The 16648-nt window shown below is 40.6% G+C and overlaps 1 protein-coding gene across 1 annotated transcript in view; it reads right to left on the bottom strand.

Annotated features, from left to right (window-relative positions):
- Positions 1-1954: 1954 nt before the first annotated feature.
- Positions 1955-16648, bottom strand: part of USF3 (upstream transcription factor family member 3) — a 60625-nt gene continuing 45931 nt past the window's right edge. Inside the window, exon 7 of the mRNA XM_003935451.4 lies at positions 1955-14614. Within this exon, the coding sequence (XP_003935500.3) occupies positions 8154-14614 (6461 nt within the window). The 3' untranslated portion in view covers positions 1955-8153. The remainder of the gene's footprint in view (positions 14615-16648) is intronic.

The following is a 16648-nucleotide window of genomic DNA, read 5'->3' as shown; positions in this document are numbered from 1 at the left end:
TGAGACCCTGCCTCTGCAAAAATTTAAAAATTAGCTGGGCAGGTGGTACACATCTGTAGTCCCAGCTACATAAGTGGCTGAGGCAGAAATATCCCTTGAGCCCAGGAGTTTGAGGTTGCAGTGAGCTATGATCACACCACTGCACTCCAGCCTGGGTGACTACCTCAAAGTGAAAAATCCCCTGGATAGTTTTTTAAAGAGATTTAAGTTATTAAAATTGGCTGGGCATGGTGGCTCAGGCCTGTAATCCCAGCACTTTGGGAGACCAAGGCAGGCAGATCACTTGAGGCCAGGAGTTTGAGATCAGCCTGGGCAACATGGCAAAACTCCATCTCTACTAAAAATATAAAAATTTAGCTGGGCATGATGGCACACACCTGTAGTCCCAGCTACTCAGGAGGCTGAGGCAGAATTGCTTGAACCTGGGAGGCAGAGGTTGCAGTGAGCCGAGATTGCACCATTATTCCAGGCTGGGTCACAGAGACTCTGCCTTAAAAAAAAAAAAAAAAAAAAAAAGTTGTTAAAATTATTTTCTCATTTTCCTTCAGACATCTAAGTGGAAAGCTAATAAAATTCAAAGTATTCCTTTGGTGCAAAAGTAATTGCAGTTTTTGCAATTGCTGTTGATTCCAAAAACTACACTATAACTTTAGGGAGATCAAATTTAAGCACAGAGTTTGCATCTTTATGATTTATATGTCTTTTTGTGGCATTTTAGGGCTTCTTGTATAATCAAAATGTATGTTCCATCTATAACATCTAAATAGGAGCTGGCATACAATAGTAGCAAGTTAGCCCTTCACAGTCAGAATACTGACTTCTAATCTGAAGTCCCAAGAAGGTAGGTCAAGGAAAGTATTGTGAGCTTTAATTTCCTGTAGTACATGTGAAAGTGATGTCTAAGGTCCTCAATTTACCTTTTATTTTTATTTATTTATTTAGAAACGGAGTCTCGCTCTGTTGCCCAGGGTTGGAGTGCAGTGGTGCAATCTTGGCTCACTGTAACCTCCGCCTCCCAGGTTCAAGTCATTGTCCTGCCTCAGCCTCCTGAGTAGCTGGGATTACAGGCACCTGCCACCACGCCCAGCTAATATTTGTATTTTTAGTAGAGATGGGGTTTCACCATGTTGGCCGGGCTGGTCTCGAACTCCTGATCTCAAGTGATCCACGTGGTTCAGCCTCCCAAAGTGCTGGGATTACAGGTGTGAGCTACTGCGCCTGGCCATTTTACCTTTTAAAACATTAGGATATATTTTAGACATTCATAAGACAAAGATTTCAGGCATAAATGTGATCAATACCTGAGCATCTGCTACCCAATGAGGCAGCATATAACAACACTTTTAAGTACTCCTCCCTCCTTGATATCATCCCCCTTCATCCTTTTCTAAGAAGTAGCCATTATCCTGAATTTTGAGTTTATCATTTCCTTAATTTATCATTTTTACCACACCTGTTGGGTAGCCCAAACAATAAACTGTCTGATGTATAGGCATTTAAACTTTACATCACTTTATACTGTACAAGTTCCTCTGCATTTTTTTTGCCTCCAGGCTTCATGAATGTGAGTTTTGCTAGGTGATGTGGGTAGCTATAGTGAAAGACCTCACTCTTGTCTCAAAGTTCTGTGCTTCAGTTTCTTCCACTATAAAAGAAGAAGAGACAGTTTAAATAGATCATCTTGAAATACTCTTTCAGATCTGAAATTCTAATTTTACCTTTTATGAGTATAGAGGTACACAGTTTGTTCTAACAATACAGTTCTGGTCCTAATTATAATTTGAGGTCTGCTGGTTAATCAGGAACACAATCCCTATGGCAAATACGTCATGGCATTATTTTCAGATGTTACAGCAAAATTTAAAGATAATTTGAACAGAAGACTTCGGTGTGCAAGACAAGCCACTTTAATGCAGGTTTCAAGTGGCACATGCAATCATCAGGGAAGACAGAATTTACGATGCAAAAATGCAAAGTTTATTTTCTTAAATAAAATACTATATTCATATCTATACAAATAATTATTACAACCATTAAAATGTTACATTTAACAATAAAAATTTCCAAACTTTAAACAAGAGGATGGTTCAGAATATTCACACCCTAATACAATGCATTTGTAAAAAGATGTCAAAATAAAGAGGGCCTATTCTTATTTACAACTGTAGGACAATCCTGATCATATTATACATTTCTGCTCGGGATTCCATTACAAAACAAATTAGTTTCCATAAGAATTATAAACCAGGTGGTTTACAGTAATAGGACACAACGCGCAGCAGACACTGCAGCCATGGTAATAGATACAAATATTACACTATTGAAAGCACTAAAATTAGTTTTCTGGTGACTGCCCTACAGTAAGCTTCTCACCCAGTGTATCTATAAATAATTTGTGAAGGTAATTATGTTCTCCTCAGATTTTTCAACTTTTTTTTTTTACCAAAGTGAAAATATATCTATATATATGTGTGTGTGTGTGTGTATATATATATATATATATATATATATATAGCCTGCTGAAAGTGGAAGCGAATCTCTTCTTCACAGTAACACAACTGCAGCATCTTAACACTGTGTGGTCCCCTTCTTCTTGGAAGATCAACAGTTCAACTCCCCTTAAAGATTACCACTGTCATCAAGCCCAGTACCTCAGTGACTTCACAGATTAAAAATGATTTGAAGACTTCAGGGGTGGGAGTGCAGAGAAGTCTCAGAAAAGTGAAGGGATTCAGATGCATCTAGCTTTAAGTTCCTATGACATAGTATGGTGTATAGCTGTATACGCAACTGAGGGAAAAAAATTAAATTTCACCTTTTAAAAAAATGTGTTAAATTACAAATAGTTATCTTCTATCTTATGAAATCTCTAATGACAGGATTATGCAGTCATCCAAAATTACCCCAATTTGGATATTATGCCCAATATTTACAACCCAAATTGGCTCATGTTCATGAAGCATCTGACCAAACACATGTGCCAGAAAAAGATTACATTTGATACAGTCTGTGTAAATCTAGAAATAAGGATGTCGAATGACCACCACATAAGAGCTCTGAGTTTAACAGGAGTTTTGCTACTAAGTTTGGTTTTTTTTTGGCTTGTTTTTTGTTTTTTTACAAATCAACATCAAAGATGGCTCAGAGAATGATAAGGCAACAGTGAGAAACATCAGCTGTACTTGTCAAGAAGGTGTCTGATTACACAGCATGTACCATCCCAACTGGCCCTTTGCTGTAACAGAGTGGGTGAGTGATATGTTCCAATAGCTGGTCTAAAGACCAGAGGCACAGTTTCAGGTAAAGTGCGGGAACAGGGTAGAGGCTACAGGTGGAAAGACCTAGAAGCTCTGTGTCCAATAAGGTCCTCATGCTTCTTACCAGTGGGGACTGCCTCAATCTAAATTTAGTGTCCCCCCTCCACAGGCTCTAGTAGAAACCTACACAGGAAGAATAGAATGCAGACAGAATATAGTTAAATCCAAAAAAGTCCCTTTTCTGTCAAACCCTGGGCAAAGAAAAATGGTAACTTTCAGCCAAAAAGGCATCTTGAGAAGAAACTAACTTCTGCCTTTAATTTGCATATAGGTATCATAAAATCGTCCCTCACAGATTAACTTCACTAGTGTGTCTGGTTGTTGGCTATTACCGTTGCCCTCTGGATGTACACAGCCATAGGCGTACAACCTCCAGGCAAAGGCAGCATTTATATAGACAACAGAATTACAAAAATGGCTTCCAGTCTCCTGAAGATATCACTCCAAACCTGTTTCATTTGGGTACCACCTTTGCCCTTTCATTCCTCCATAGGAAAAAAAAAAGGCCAACCAAATCAAGGGGCAGAGCAATATGGCACACTGAAATATTTTAAATCAATTCAGAACTAATTTTGTTTCAAGAAATTCTTGTTACTATTAAGAGAACAGGAAGCATACTGATTTCCAAAGCCAAGACTTGAGAATCACTGATTTGGGAGTATGACTCACTACTACACACTTATCATATATGGTGGGCCCAATAAGTGTTTCAAGGCAAAGGAGTAATCATCCACTAAGGAAATGACCAGCTTCCCTGAGCCCTATTTGACATGGAGCACATGGAAGAGCCTAAGTGCCTACATATCAAAAGAAGCTAACGCTAAGAAGATGCATATTAATAAGATTTTATCCTTTCCCCAAAATTTTAAATTTTACTCTCATTAAAATGTGCTTCCACATTTTTTGGAGTATAAGTTTTAGCCTCTCCATGAAATGGCTGATGTTAGAAGGCAAGAGCGAGGCAAATAAATTATCTTTAAAATACTTATTTTGTATTTTAAGAAAGCTAATTTTTAAAAGTTAATCTTTGTTGCAGTTCAGTATAACCCTGATATGTGACTGGAAAACGCTGCAAAAGAACAACCCCTCCTTTCTCTTTCCCCAGTTCTTATATGTTAAATTTATGAAGCAAGACCATTGAGGAATTCCCACACCTTACCTAGAAAAAAGGTGCCATCTCTGGTACCCCAAAAGGTCTTAAAAACAAAAATTAATTTCCTGAACTGGCATAAAACAACATATAAGCCATCCCAGAGCAAACTGTATTTTCCAAAAAAAAAGAAACAACATCAAACTAGATTCCTTTCATCTACGACTGACACATTAAACATTTACACATGAAGAGAATCCGTACTATTTCCCTCCATTAGAAGTTATTGTTAAATGTTGAAAGGAATCAACCACTTTTTATAACTGATTCTGTGATCAATAATGCTAAAAAAGAGACAGAGAAATGATTTCATCAATGACTCTCATGACTCAGACATAGAGTATTTCTAGAAGTTAAAAATGGTTTTACTTTCTATAATCATACATTAGCAAGCCAAGAATAGTTACATTTATTATAACCAAAATTGACTACGTTTTCTGCCATCCCTTTACCAAAATTATATCCAGATTAACACTAGATGTAACAAATTTCTTGCCAAAAATCATGTAGCTCTAATTATCAAATACTTAATACTGCTAGTAAATCTCATATATTCATACTTTTAAATCAAATAAGGGTACCATGGTCTGAACACTTTCAGAATTGAGCCCATTTATGAACTGAACTCTTACATATACATGCGTACGTCTGTAAAATAATTAGAGCTACACATAAGCAGGAGCCAATTATTCACAGATGGTCACATTTTTCCTTATATGGTCAAGTAAGCCTTACTTAGACTCTTTAAAGATCAAAATGTTATCTTGTTGGAATGAAAGCTCTGAGAAATGCAAATACTATGTCTGAACCCAGCTAAGCAGGAAAATGCAATTAATGCACAGAAATACTTGAAAGTCACAGGCTTTGAGGCCTTTGCATTGCAGTGTTCAAACTGAGCTTCTCCTTAGCCTGTTACCTTACTTTCCATTGTGTCTAGCAGTCCCCAGTCCTTCAGAACTCAACAGCCACCGTAGAGTGAGTGAGTGAGTGAGTGAGTGAGTGTGCATGAGACAGAGAGATGGAGACAGTGATAGAGAGAAGACAGAGTGGAAGAGGGAAAATGAATAGCCAAACACATGGAAAACTGCCCTCCTTGGAATTAGCAGATTGGACCTTTCTAGTACAAAGAAAAACTTGAATGCTGCAGCTTAGAATTCAGTTAAGAGAATTAAAAAGCAAGTCATAAATGCTGCATTTATCCTCAATAAAAAGTTTTAACTACTGTGTTTATCTGTTGTCTTGTTTAAGTAACTTATTCATGAAGCTCTTCTATTCTTCCCCAAGACCATTTTGAAGGAAGAAAATACAGGTTGTTCTTGCTTTGTAAGCAAGAAAAAATACATATTTTTGTTGTCCCTAAGAGGCTGCTTAGTTGGCAGCAGAAAAAGATAGGAGAGTTTGTTAAGAACAATAAAAGAGGCACAACTGACCCTTCTGCTGAGTCTCAAAAAAGAGGTATTCACTGGAGTTAACTGCTCTGACCAACCCTTAGGAAGCTTTTTAGAATTAAAAAAAAAAAGTGGGGGGGAGGGGCGGGAGCAGTGGCTCACACCCGTATTTCCAGCACTTTGGGAGGCCAAACCTGATGTTGGGAGTTCAAGACTGTCCTGGCCAAAATGGCGAAACCCTGTCTCTACTAAAAATACAAAAATTAGCCGGGTGTGGTAGTGCACACCTGTAATCCCAGCTACTCAGGAAGCTGAGGCCCAAGAACTGCTTGAACCCGGAAGGCAGAGGCTGCAGTGAGCCAAGATCATGCTACTGTACACTCCAGCCTGGGTGACAGAATAAGACTCTGTCTAAAAAACAAAAAAGAAAGAAAGAAAAAGAAAAGAAAAGCTAGTCCTTGAGTTCACTTTGTTAACAAAGCAGATAAAACAATTTGTACACATCTCTCCCACCCCATCCCATTTTTGGCAGACTATAACAAGAACAAAAAGTAATGGGCTTCATGGGTTTAAGGAAAGGAATATATACCCTTGTTTTCTTAGTTTTTTTTAAGTTTTCAAATTTCAGTATGGGTTTTTTAATGTATTATAAACTTCTGAGAGGCTTTAAAATACCCCTACCTATATCAACTTCTTCTACGCTTTAGCAGGTCTCAGGTCTCAATTTCCCATTTTCAGATGGCAGGTCTATTTTCAAAGAACCATTTCATACTTTAAAATATGTGTACACATACACACACATACACACAGAGAGACATAAAGACTATATATATTTTTAAAGCACCATTTCACACCTACCAACAAGAAAAATAATAAATTCATATCCTCATTATAATTCTGTTATGAAGGATAATCATGTATACAATGCCATATTTAAAATATAAATACTATCAGTAAATGAAAATAGTGACAGAGCTTAAATCTCTGTTCAGAAATATTTTTAAAGTAAGGCTCAAATAAATGTGTAGATTACAAACACACTATTTCCTGATCAATCCTAATATTTAAATGAATACAAAAGAATTTATTTCAAGATCAAATAAATAGAATGAAAACAGAATACTAAATTAAACTCAGCTGATGAAACATCAATTGTTAACTGAACCCATGCAAAACCTCACAATACAACTAACTGCTTTTACCCTATGGCCTGATGCAAAATGCAAGCACAAAATGGAGAACATGTATGTACCTAACTTTTTAGCTCTTTTTTTTTTTTTTTTTTTTTGAGATGGAGTTTCACTCTTGTTGCCCAGGCTGGAGTGCAATGGTCCAATCTTGGCTCACTGCAACCTCTGCCTCCTGAGTTCAAGCGATTATCCTGCCTCAGCCTCCGGAGTAGTTGGGATTACAAGCACGAGCCACCACAGGCAGCTAATTTTCTATTTTTAGTAGAGACGGGGTCTCTCCATGTTTGTCAGGCCCGTCTCATACCCCCGACCTCAGGTGATCCACCCGCCTCAGCCTCCCAAAGTGCTGGGATTACAGGCATGAGCCACTGTGCTCGGCCAGCTTTCTATTTTTAAGGCTAAATAATTGTCTAAGGAAAACCTAGACTTTAAAGGATCTTGGTACATTGAAGGATAGCGCAGCTCCCTAATTTGAAGAACAAGACAAAAAATTCAGATAATTTATAGATTATTATTTAGAAAGAATCCTCTATCTTAACTAAACTTGAGAATAAAGGCTGATTAAACAATTCATTTATTTGCTAACTACTTGACTTTAACTACGGACATTAAACTCAACATCAGTTCAACATCTGCCACAGGTAAGAAGCTGTTCTAGAGGCTGACATCAGCCAGCACTTGGTTATGAGTCACTGTGTTTTATCAAGCTGCCTATATTTTTCAGTAGCAACTTAACTATATATTCTACAAGTTATCAACAATCAAGTTTAAAAATCTAGGCCTCCCTCCAACTACCCAGCACATGACAAGATGATCTCCCCCAATTTCCAGCTAATTAGTATTTAGGAAATATCAACCTGGAAATGTAAATCTGCTTGGAAAATAAAGAAGTACACCATGTAGTTGAAAATGAAAGATAACTTGTTTTCTGACAACCCAGTATCTGCATCATCTCTGACCTGGCTTCCCTAGATTCAGAACATAACTGAAGACTGATATACAAAGACACACACACATAACCCTTCTCTTCAAGTACATGTCTGTGCCCATACACACACAAATGAATTTATAATCTCACTCATTACCTTTACATTTCATTTATCAGTATTTAAACAGCTGAACTGCAATCATGACCTAGAATATGGCTTATGTTATGGGCAGGTCTGTTTGAGGACTGCTTGGAAGAGTCAGAGGCCGAGGAATTTGCTATTGTAAGCAAAGGTGACATTGCTGAACCATCAGGAAGCGCTGTAGCTATTTCTGGAAACAAAGATGTCATATTAAAATTGGATAAGTGAGAGTTGGTCATGTGCATTGGTGGCATATCTGGGAGAAGAGGAAAACTTGGCTGAGCAAAGCCAACAGGTCTGGGAGGAGACAAAATTGATCCAAAACGGTTATTTAAACTTCCACTGTTTACCTTCTCTGTGCTAGGATTTGAGAACATCTGATTAGAAAAATAGGGGATTGAAATATCATTGGACAGCGTTGGATGAGCAGGAGAGTATGGAGGATAGAAGGAGGGCAGAGTATTTTGCGGATCTACCGGGATGAGGGCTGGAGTTCTAGTGGCACTAGGCTGAGTAACCTGTGGAATGAAAGAAGCATTAGCATTTATTGGTGGATTCATGCCACCCTCGGGAATAAAAGAAAAACCAAAATTTTGTGATAGCGTATGCTGGTCAGGACCTGAATTATCATTAGGTACTTGCGGGCTATCAGGCATGAAACGAACGATACTTCCTCTCTTCTCTGTAGCAGGCTGTTGACGTCCAAGAATCATACTGCCACCAGTAGAAAGAGGAAGATGGGGAAGACTTGGATCAAAGACATTACTTTGCCTTTGGTTTCCAGAACGATTCCTTTCAGGCTGACGAATTTTGGAACCACTGCTATCTTGCAGGGGATGCCTTGATCTCTGGGGAACTGAAGAATTAGCTTGACGTACAGGAGGGCCTTGATCAGCACTTCCATGAGACACAGATGGATGCGGTAGTGCTGGCCTTGCAACCCCATGCATGTTGGTTGTGACTGGAGGGTTCATGTGGCCCTTGGCTGCTTGACTGTCAGTAATCCTCATGGGATTGGATTTTTGTACAGAAACATTGGGGCTTGTGTTTCGACCCTGAATATCTCCTGAGGAAGAGGAACTTGAAAAAGGAATATTCAAGGTGCTGTTCCTGGTGTTAATTGCACCTAAAGACATGTCACAACTTTCCCTATTCTGATTCTCACTCTCTCTTCTAATATGGACATTTTCATGAGTTGGGGGACAATTATATTCAATTGCAGAGGATGGACCACACTGTGTATTCCTCTGATGTTCTGAGAGTGACCTCTGGCTTCCAATGACCTGATCACTGAGGTGAGGGGCAAGTAAGCTCTGCATGAAACTTTGGTGACAAGTATTTTCACTGTCCCTTGACGGAATACCATTTCCTGTTGGGATGCTCTGAACTGGTGGGTAAGGTAATCTCTTCTGACGGTCAATTGGTGGTGGGCCGGTGTTTTGACTAATTCTAAAAGTCTGGGACTGCATACTCCGCAATGATGATACAGGGTTACCTATTTCATTATTTCGTGAAGATTGTACTTCAAAATTACTCTGGGGCTGTTGACTAGCTCCACTTGGTTTAAATGTCTGACAATCAGAAAGGCGGATATCTGAGGCTACAGTATGGTCCACACGACCCTGCATATTATGAATAGCCAAACTCTTATTTCTGGGAACATCAAGATAGCTTCTCATTTCAAGCTGATCTGAAACTCTGGAACCCTGAATCGATATCCCCATTCTCTGCTCTGAATTAGAAGACGTCTTTCCAATGAGTGCCTCAGCAGAATAACTTGAAACTCTATTTCTCTCTGGCCTGTGTGGAGTACAGGTCATGTCTGAAGATCTAGTCACAATACTTGGTTGGGACACCATTTGCTGCTCTAAGCCTCTTGATGTCAAAAGCCTCTGCATTGGATTATGCCCAGATACATGTTCAGATGAAACCCCTGAACCCTGCTGTCTGCTTCCAACTTCCTGCTGTTGGTGCATAATATCTTGATTGAGATGGTTCTGGGGATGGTTATGATGGTTTCGGGTAGTTGAAGGGTTTTCACAGCTCTTCTCTGTCTGGGAGCTTCCAAAGTGTTGCTGCATTTGTTGCTGCAGCTGCTGATGGTGGGGATGTGGCTGGCCACTCTTGGATCGGGACTGGTCAGTTCCATGGTGCTTTGGTTGTAAAGAAAGCTGAGAGGCCTGGGTGCCCTGAACAAGATTCCTCTTTTTCTGCATCTGAACTTCTTGCTGCAGAGTCCTCTGTTGGTGGACATTATGGGGCTGAGAGTGGACAGAGCTCTCTGCATGAGGTACATGATGCTGCATTTGATATAAGTGATGCCTTTCTCTTAACTGCCCTGCTTGTTGTTGTTGCTGCTGCTGCTGCTGCTTTATGTAAAGATGGTTACTATGAAGGTGAGATACCCCTTGAGCTGGAACGTGCTGCTGCAGGGCCTGTAGATGTTGACTTGCTTGGGTTTGCTGCTGCTCAGCAACTGAAGGCTGAGAACCACACTGAACTTCAGCTTGCCTCAATGCAGGAGCTACAAAGTTGTTAGTAGGTGGAAATAATCGTGTAAGGCCATCTCCATGTGCTGGGTTGCTAACAGGCACCGCTGAGTTTGAAGAGTTAGGAGGGATCTGACTGACCATCATTTGAGTTTGATCAGAAATGGTGTCCGGAGTTCTGCTCATCAGGGACATACTTTCAAGCCTGAGGGGGGCTGGCTGACAATGCTTTTGACGTTTAGCTGAAGACAGTAAAAGGTCATCTTGCACAGCACGCTTAGCAGAATCCTTCCGGCTTTCATGACTTGGCTTTAAGAGTGGCTCTTGAATCTGTGAATTTGGTATGGTACTAGTCATAGTATTTAGCTGTTCTTGGGAATATTCAGTCATCAGAGATGGTCCAGGAGGTTGACTGCCGTAGGAACTAGGTGAAATGGTCAGATTAACCGTTGCAGGCACGGTTGTTTGCTCTGAAGTTGGAGATAAACCTGCACAGCTGGCCAGAGGATGGCTGATGCTGCTCTGATGGATAAGATTATTAACGCTTAAACTGGTGATGCTTGGTGGCTGAGGATTTGAAGCCTGTAGAGATGCATTTGATGTTTTAATTCCTAGAGAACAACTTGGTTTTTCAAGGGGCCTCTCCATAGTTGCTTCAGTTGAATCCTGAGAATTAAATTCATTTGGTGTTGCTTCCGCCTGTCCTGTGCCATTTTCTTTAGGTATCTGTGATTTGAAAGGTGGGTCTCCCTCTAATGATGATGCTTCAGAAGGCTTTGAAGCAACTTCCCTTATATCAGTCTGGAGGCCAACTCTTCCCTTTTCAAGGTTTTCCTGGTCAAAAATGGCTCTTGCTGCAAGAGCTACTATATCAGTTTGCTCCACAAAGGTACAACTGTCACATGTGTTAGTTGTTGCATTGCTGGTCACATCTTCTCTCGTTGTTTCAGGAAGCATGGATGCAACTGAGAAACTACGACTACTGCCAGAGCTGGTTGACATGGGAGAGTCAGCCTGCCTACCGGTGATCAAAGAACCATGAATAACCTCCTGATCAGGGAGGCAGGAATGATGCTGTGGAGGATCTCTCTCATCATTGTTCATCAATAAGAGTTCCTGTTTGGGATGTAAATTCACACTGGAATCAACTATTTTAGGATTTTCTGAAGAAAAGTCAGGATGATCCATCTGATCAGAAAGAGAGGATTTCTGAGGATTTTTTTTTTTAGCAAGATCAGACAGCAATGTAGTTAGACCTTGCCCCTTTAAGAGACCTGTGGTTTGCATGGTATCTGATGAATCTTGCTCAACTCTGCAAGGTTCAGCAATGATTTCTACCTCAGAAACACAGTCCGTACTTGTAGTGTTTGTGGTAGATGACAAACCAGAAACCTGAGAAACCAAAATGTGAGGATCGCTTGGAGATGGAATCAACACATTGGCTGAAGTGCAGGGTTTGGCAGCATCTGACAATGCTAAACTATTGGGTGGTTTATCCTGAGACATCTCTTGTTGCAAATTAGGGGTAGAATCTTTGGATTTTGCTTGGGCCATTGCAAAATGTTCACTTGTTACAGATTCTTGAGAGGGTGAGCTGGACTTTTCTGCTGACTTAGATTTGGATGCAGACTCAGGTATTAATGATTGAGAACTTACAACACCCAAAGAATGTGAAGCAGAAACACTCACACTATTTGCCTGGGACACAGAGACAGATGGCAATACAGCAGGGAGGCTTTCCAGCAGTCCATCATTACAAGGTGGTTCTGCTGAGCCTTCAGTGTTGGGACAGTCTAACTTGCTCACATCTCTAACTGGATTCAGGGAACACGCTGACTTGTTTGCTGCTAAGTGTTTCTTGGCACCTGGCTTCTTATTCAGCCTTTTTGACTTCATGTTAGGAGGCAAACAAGCAACAGTGTTCACTGAGGAAGTAGTCACTAGATTATAAGTACTGGCTAGTGTGGCTGAACTATCTGTTGTTACCAGAGGTGCTGCAGTTGTTGTTAATGAAACACAGTTAGCTGGAGTGGTTTGACTATTTGCAGCAGTTTGAGTGTTGGCAGGCTGGCTAATAGACAATTGTACACAGCTTTGCCCAGCCATCTGTGATATGCTTTGATTGAGGCTGGCCAAAGCACCAAATGTATTCAGGGCAACATTGGTATTTGGATCTTCGCTGGTGGTGGGTTGAATAATCTGCATAGGGGTTTGATTTGTAGTTCCTGATGAAGACATCACAGGCTGCAAAGCAAAGAGCTGTCCATTTAAAGAAATGGTTTGAGGCTGTTGGCTTGACATTGTAACAGAAAAAGTTTGTGTTGAGTTAGACATTGATAAAGATGAAGGTCTTGGTAATATGTGGACAAGATGCTTTCCTCCAAAAGTCTGTGGTGTTGAAACATTTTGCACTGAATTATTAGACCCTATTACAGCATTGGCCCCATTGATAGGGAGTCGAACAGAACCAGGAGGTGGAGCAGAGAGGAGTGGCAAAGGATTCTGATTAGCTGCCTGTATGATTACTATCTGTTGACCTACTGTTTGGTTGGGAACTTCTGCCCTCATCACTGCTGGGCATGGGGTGGTGCTGGGTGGTTGAAGAATTATAACATTTTGATTAGTTGGAGCTGCATTAACAGCCGACCCAACTGGCTGAGCCATCTGAATCACTTGCATTGCTGAATTCAGTGGAAGGATATTTTTGGGAGGCTGAGATTTAACTTGTGGCTGAGCAATTAGTGGCTGCATAGGTAAAGATGGACAAGAAGGCAATGTTACAACTACCTGCTCAACTGGCTGCCCATCTGCTGGAAAGGAATTATTCAAGTTGATGCCTGTAGCCAGGTGTCTACTGTGGTTGCTTGTGGTGGGGCTAGTACCAGACTCACTCAACACTGGAGTCACAGCAGAAGATGGTGTCTGGCTTAAGGGCTGAATAGTGTTTCCCGCCAGTTGCAAAGTAGTCCACGTTGTCTGTGTGTTTCCAGCTGAAGAAATGCGGGTAAGGCTATTAATGTTTTTCAAATCTGAAGCACTAACACTTGAAGAAGGCAAAGAACAAGAAAGAGTCCAACCATTGTCCAAAGGGTTTCCTGAAAGAGTGCTTATAGGAACGGTGGCCTTCCCTACTCCAGGGGCAGATGAAGCCACCACTGTAGCTGTACTTGTTGAGTCTGCACTCTTGCTAATGCTCACTGGAGAAGAATCACCTGCAGTTCTGGGAGGCTGGGAGCAGACTGTGGTGGTAACTGAAACAACAAAAGTGTTTTGAACATCACCTCTGAAGTCCCGTATGCTCAGGCAGGACTTGTTTCCATGGTGCACTTCAGTGGCAGTTGCTGAGGAGTTGAGGGGGATGTTCGTAGCACAAGGGGCCATTTTCTTCAATAACTTGGGGTTCTCTTGTCCATTCTTATTTTCAGAAGAATTTTGATCATTTAGACATGTGTCCAAAGAATGATGTTGGTGAGGCTCAGGTCCAATTGAAACGGCAATCAGTGAGCCACCAGTGGCACCAAGCACACTTGATTCGCTTTCAGAGGTGGGAAGCTCGAGAATACTTTGAGCAGAAATGGTAGCAGGAAGACACAGAGGAACAGGCTGGTTGGTAGCCAATGTAGGAACTGTGGTCTGATGCCATGGCTTGTTTTCAGAAGGGTACACTCCAGAAATAGACACAGGAGTCACCAGATTGCAAGTCCTCGGTACTGGCACCACATTGGCGGTCTGCTTTTGTAAATTATGACTAACATTAAAAGTTATCCCCTGAACAGCTGTTCCCTGGCTGTTTCCACCAGGCTGATTCCCGTTGGAATAAACAATAATATTTTTTTGAACCTGGTCACTAGGAATAACAACAGAGACCTTTGAGTTTTTAAGATTTCCTTTCCAGTGAATTGTGGGGTCATCATATAAGCATATGTCATTAGCTTTCAGTAATTCAATATATCGGCCATTTTCTTTTTGGATTTCTTCCAGTTGTTTCCGTAGCTTTTTTATTTCTTCAGCTAGAATATTAAAAACAAAAATTTGAAAATACCTGTGAATGTCAGTATGTACAATAACTTCATAAAGAACTGTGTACTAAACTACTGAATTCTAATTTTAGCATTCTAAATACCTCAACTGAGGCTCTTCAGCTCTTTTTTTAATACAACTTCTTTCTTCTTTTTAATATGATATCTTAAATCCCTCTGCCCTCATTTAAAAAGTGTAAATCTTTAAAGGTCAACTGAAAAATTACTCATAATGCAGAAATCTCAAAATTCCCAATTCAAAAATTTCCAATAGGGCAGCTACACAGGTGAAGTAAGAGAAGACATATTGATATCATGGTAACATGCTGGGAAAGTAACATTGAATATCAACATGCAATTTAAATGCTGCTGCAGCTAACATTACCTATGATGGTAACAGACAGTCTCTTTATTTTTTATTTTATTTTATTTTTTTGAGACAGAGTCTTGCTCTGTGGCCCAGGCCGGAGTGCAGTGGCACAATCTCAGCTCACTGCAACCTCCACCTCCCAGGTTCAAGCAATTCGCCTGCCTCAACCTCCCAAGTAGCTGGGATTACAGGTGTATACCACCGCTCATTGTTAATTTTATATTTTTAGTAGATTCTGGGTTTCACCATGTTGGCTAGGCTGGTCTTGAACACCTGACCTCAAATGATCTGCCCACCTCGGCCTCCAAAAGTGCTGGGATTAGAGGCATGAGCCACCATGCCCAGGCGACAGTCTCTTTTATAAATGGCTTTGGTTTCTATTTTACCCTTTGAAACAATGGAGACAAAAAGGAATAGAACATGTAAGAAGCAAAGTGGCACCAAAGGGCACCAAAGAAAGCATCGACAATGGAACCTGTACTTTGCTAGTTAGGACCAATGCAAGTATGCTACTGAGCAGTGAGGGCATCATCATAGCCCTACTTTCTAAGGTAGATCGCTTCATCTATGAGTCCCACTAATGGGGCAGACTTAGCTGCTGGTATACGCTCTGTGACCCCACACATCCCCATCTGCCATGCCACAGTGGAGGGTATTCTCATTCCTTTTCCAAAGCAGCCCATTCTCCAGTTAACACCGTGTGAGGGAGCCTCAAATGAAAAGTTCTATTCCAACAAAGACGAGCTGTAACTGGCAGATCATTTTTCTTAGTTTAAAACTAAGAGACGAAAGAAAGATACCAGTGTCCATGGACAGTAGAAATTAAAGGACAATCATTATGGACCAAATAATAATCATGGTTCTCACTTACTGCACCTTTACTACCTGGCACATTTCATTCATTGTCTCATTTAATAACAATGACAACTATAACAGCTAACATTTATCAAGCAATTACTATGTGCTAGGCTTCAATCTAAGTTCTTGTATTATCTTGTTTAATCCTCATAAGAACCATGAGATGGCAATTTATATTTTATTATCACCACTTTTAGATATGAGAAACAGGCTCAAAGTAGTTACATAATTTGCCTAAATTCAGCCAGGCAGATACTATGATCATCCTCATTTTAACCTAGGGAAACTGGGACTTGGAGAGGCTAAGTAACTGGCCAAAGAATACTGAGTGAGTAAATGAAGCTGGGACTCAAACCTAAGTGGGCCTGAGTCCAAGGTCATTGCTTTGGCCACTAGGTATGTGTACAGTGAGCATGCAGAGGAAGCCACTGAGAGAAAAACAGAGGATAGAGCAGATGCACAGAAAAAGAACCAGACAAATAATGATCATGACAGAAATAATGAACACAGATTTAGGCTGCCTTAGATACTGCCCCTAACCCCTGGCCTGGTTGGTCAGCTTTTTCTGAGCCCCATGCAACTGATATTTTTCAACAGTTTTCCTTTTTCCTAAAATAACTTGATTGCCTCAGCCTCTGTGCTCTGAAATTAAAGGAGCATTCATTAGAAAAGTCTACTCATCCCCAGGCACGGTGGCTCACTCCTGTAATCCCAACACTTTGGGAGGCTGAGACGGGTGGATTATCTGAAGTCAGGGGTTCGAGACCAGCTTGGCCAACATGGTGAAACCCTGTCTG

This window comes from Saimiri boliviensis, chromosome 8, assembly GCF_048565385.1.
Source record: "Saimiri boliviensis isolate mSaiBol1 chromosome 8, mSaiBol1.pri, whole genome shotgun sequence".
In the NCBI taxonomy this organism is placed as follows: Eukaryota; Metazoa; Chordata; class Mammalia; order Primates; family Cebidae; genus Saimiri; species Saimiri boliviensis.
The sequence above is the reverse complement of the archived record's forward strand: the minus strand, read 5'-3'. Positions and strand labels throughout refer to the sequence as shown.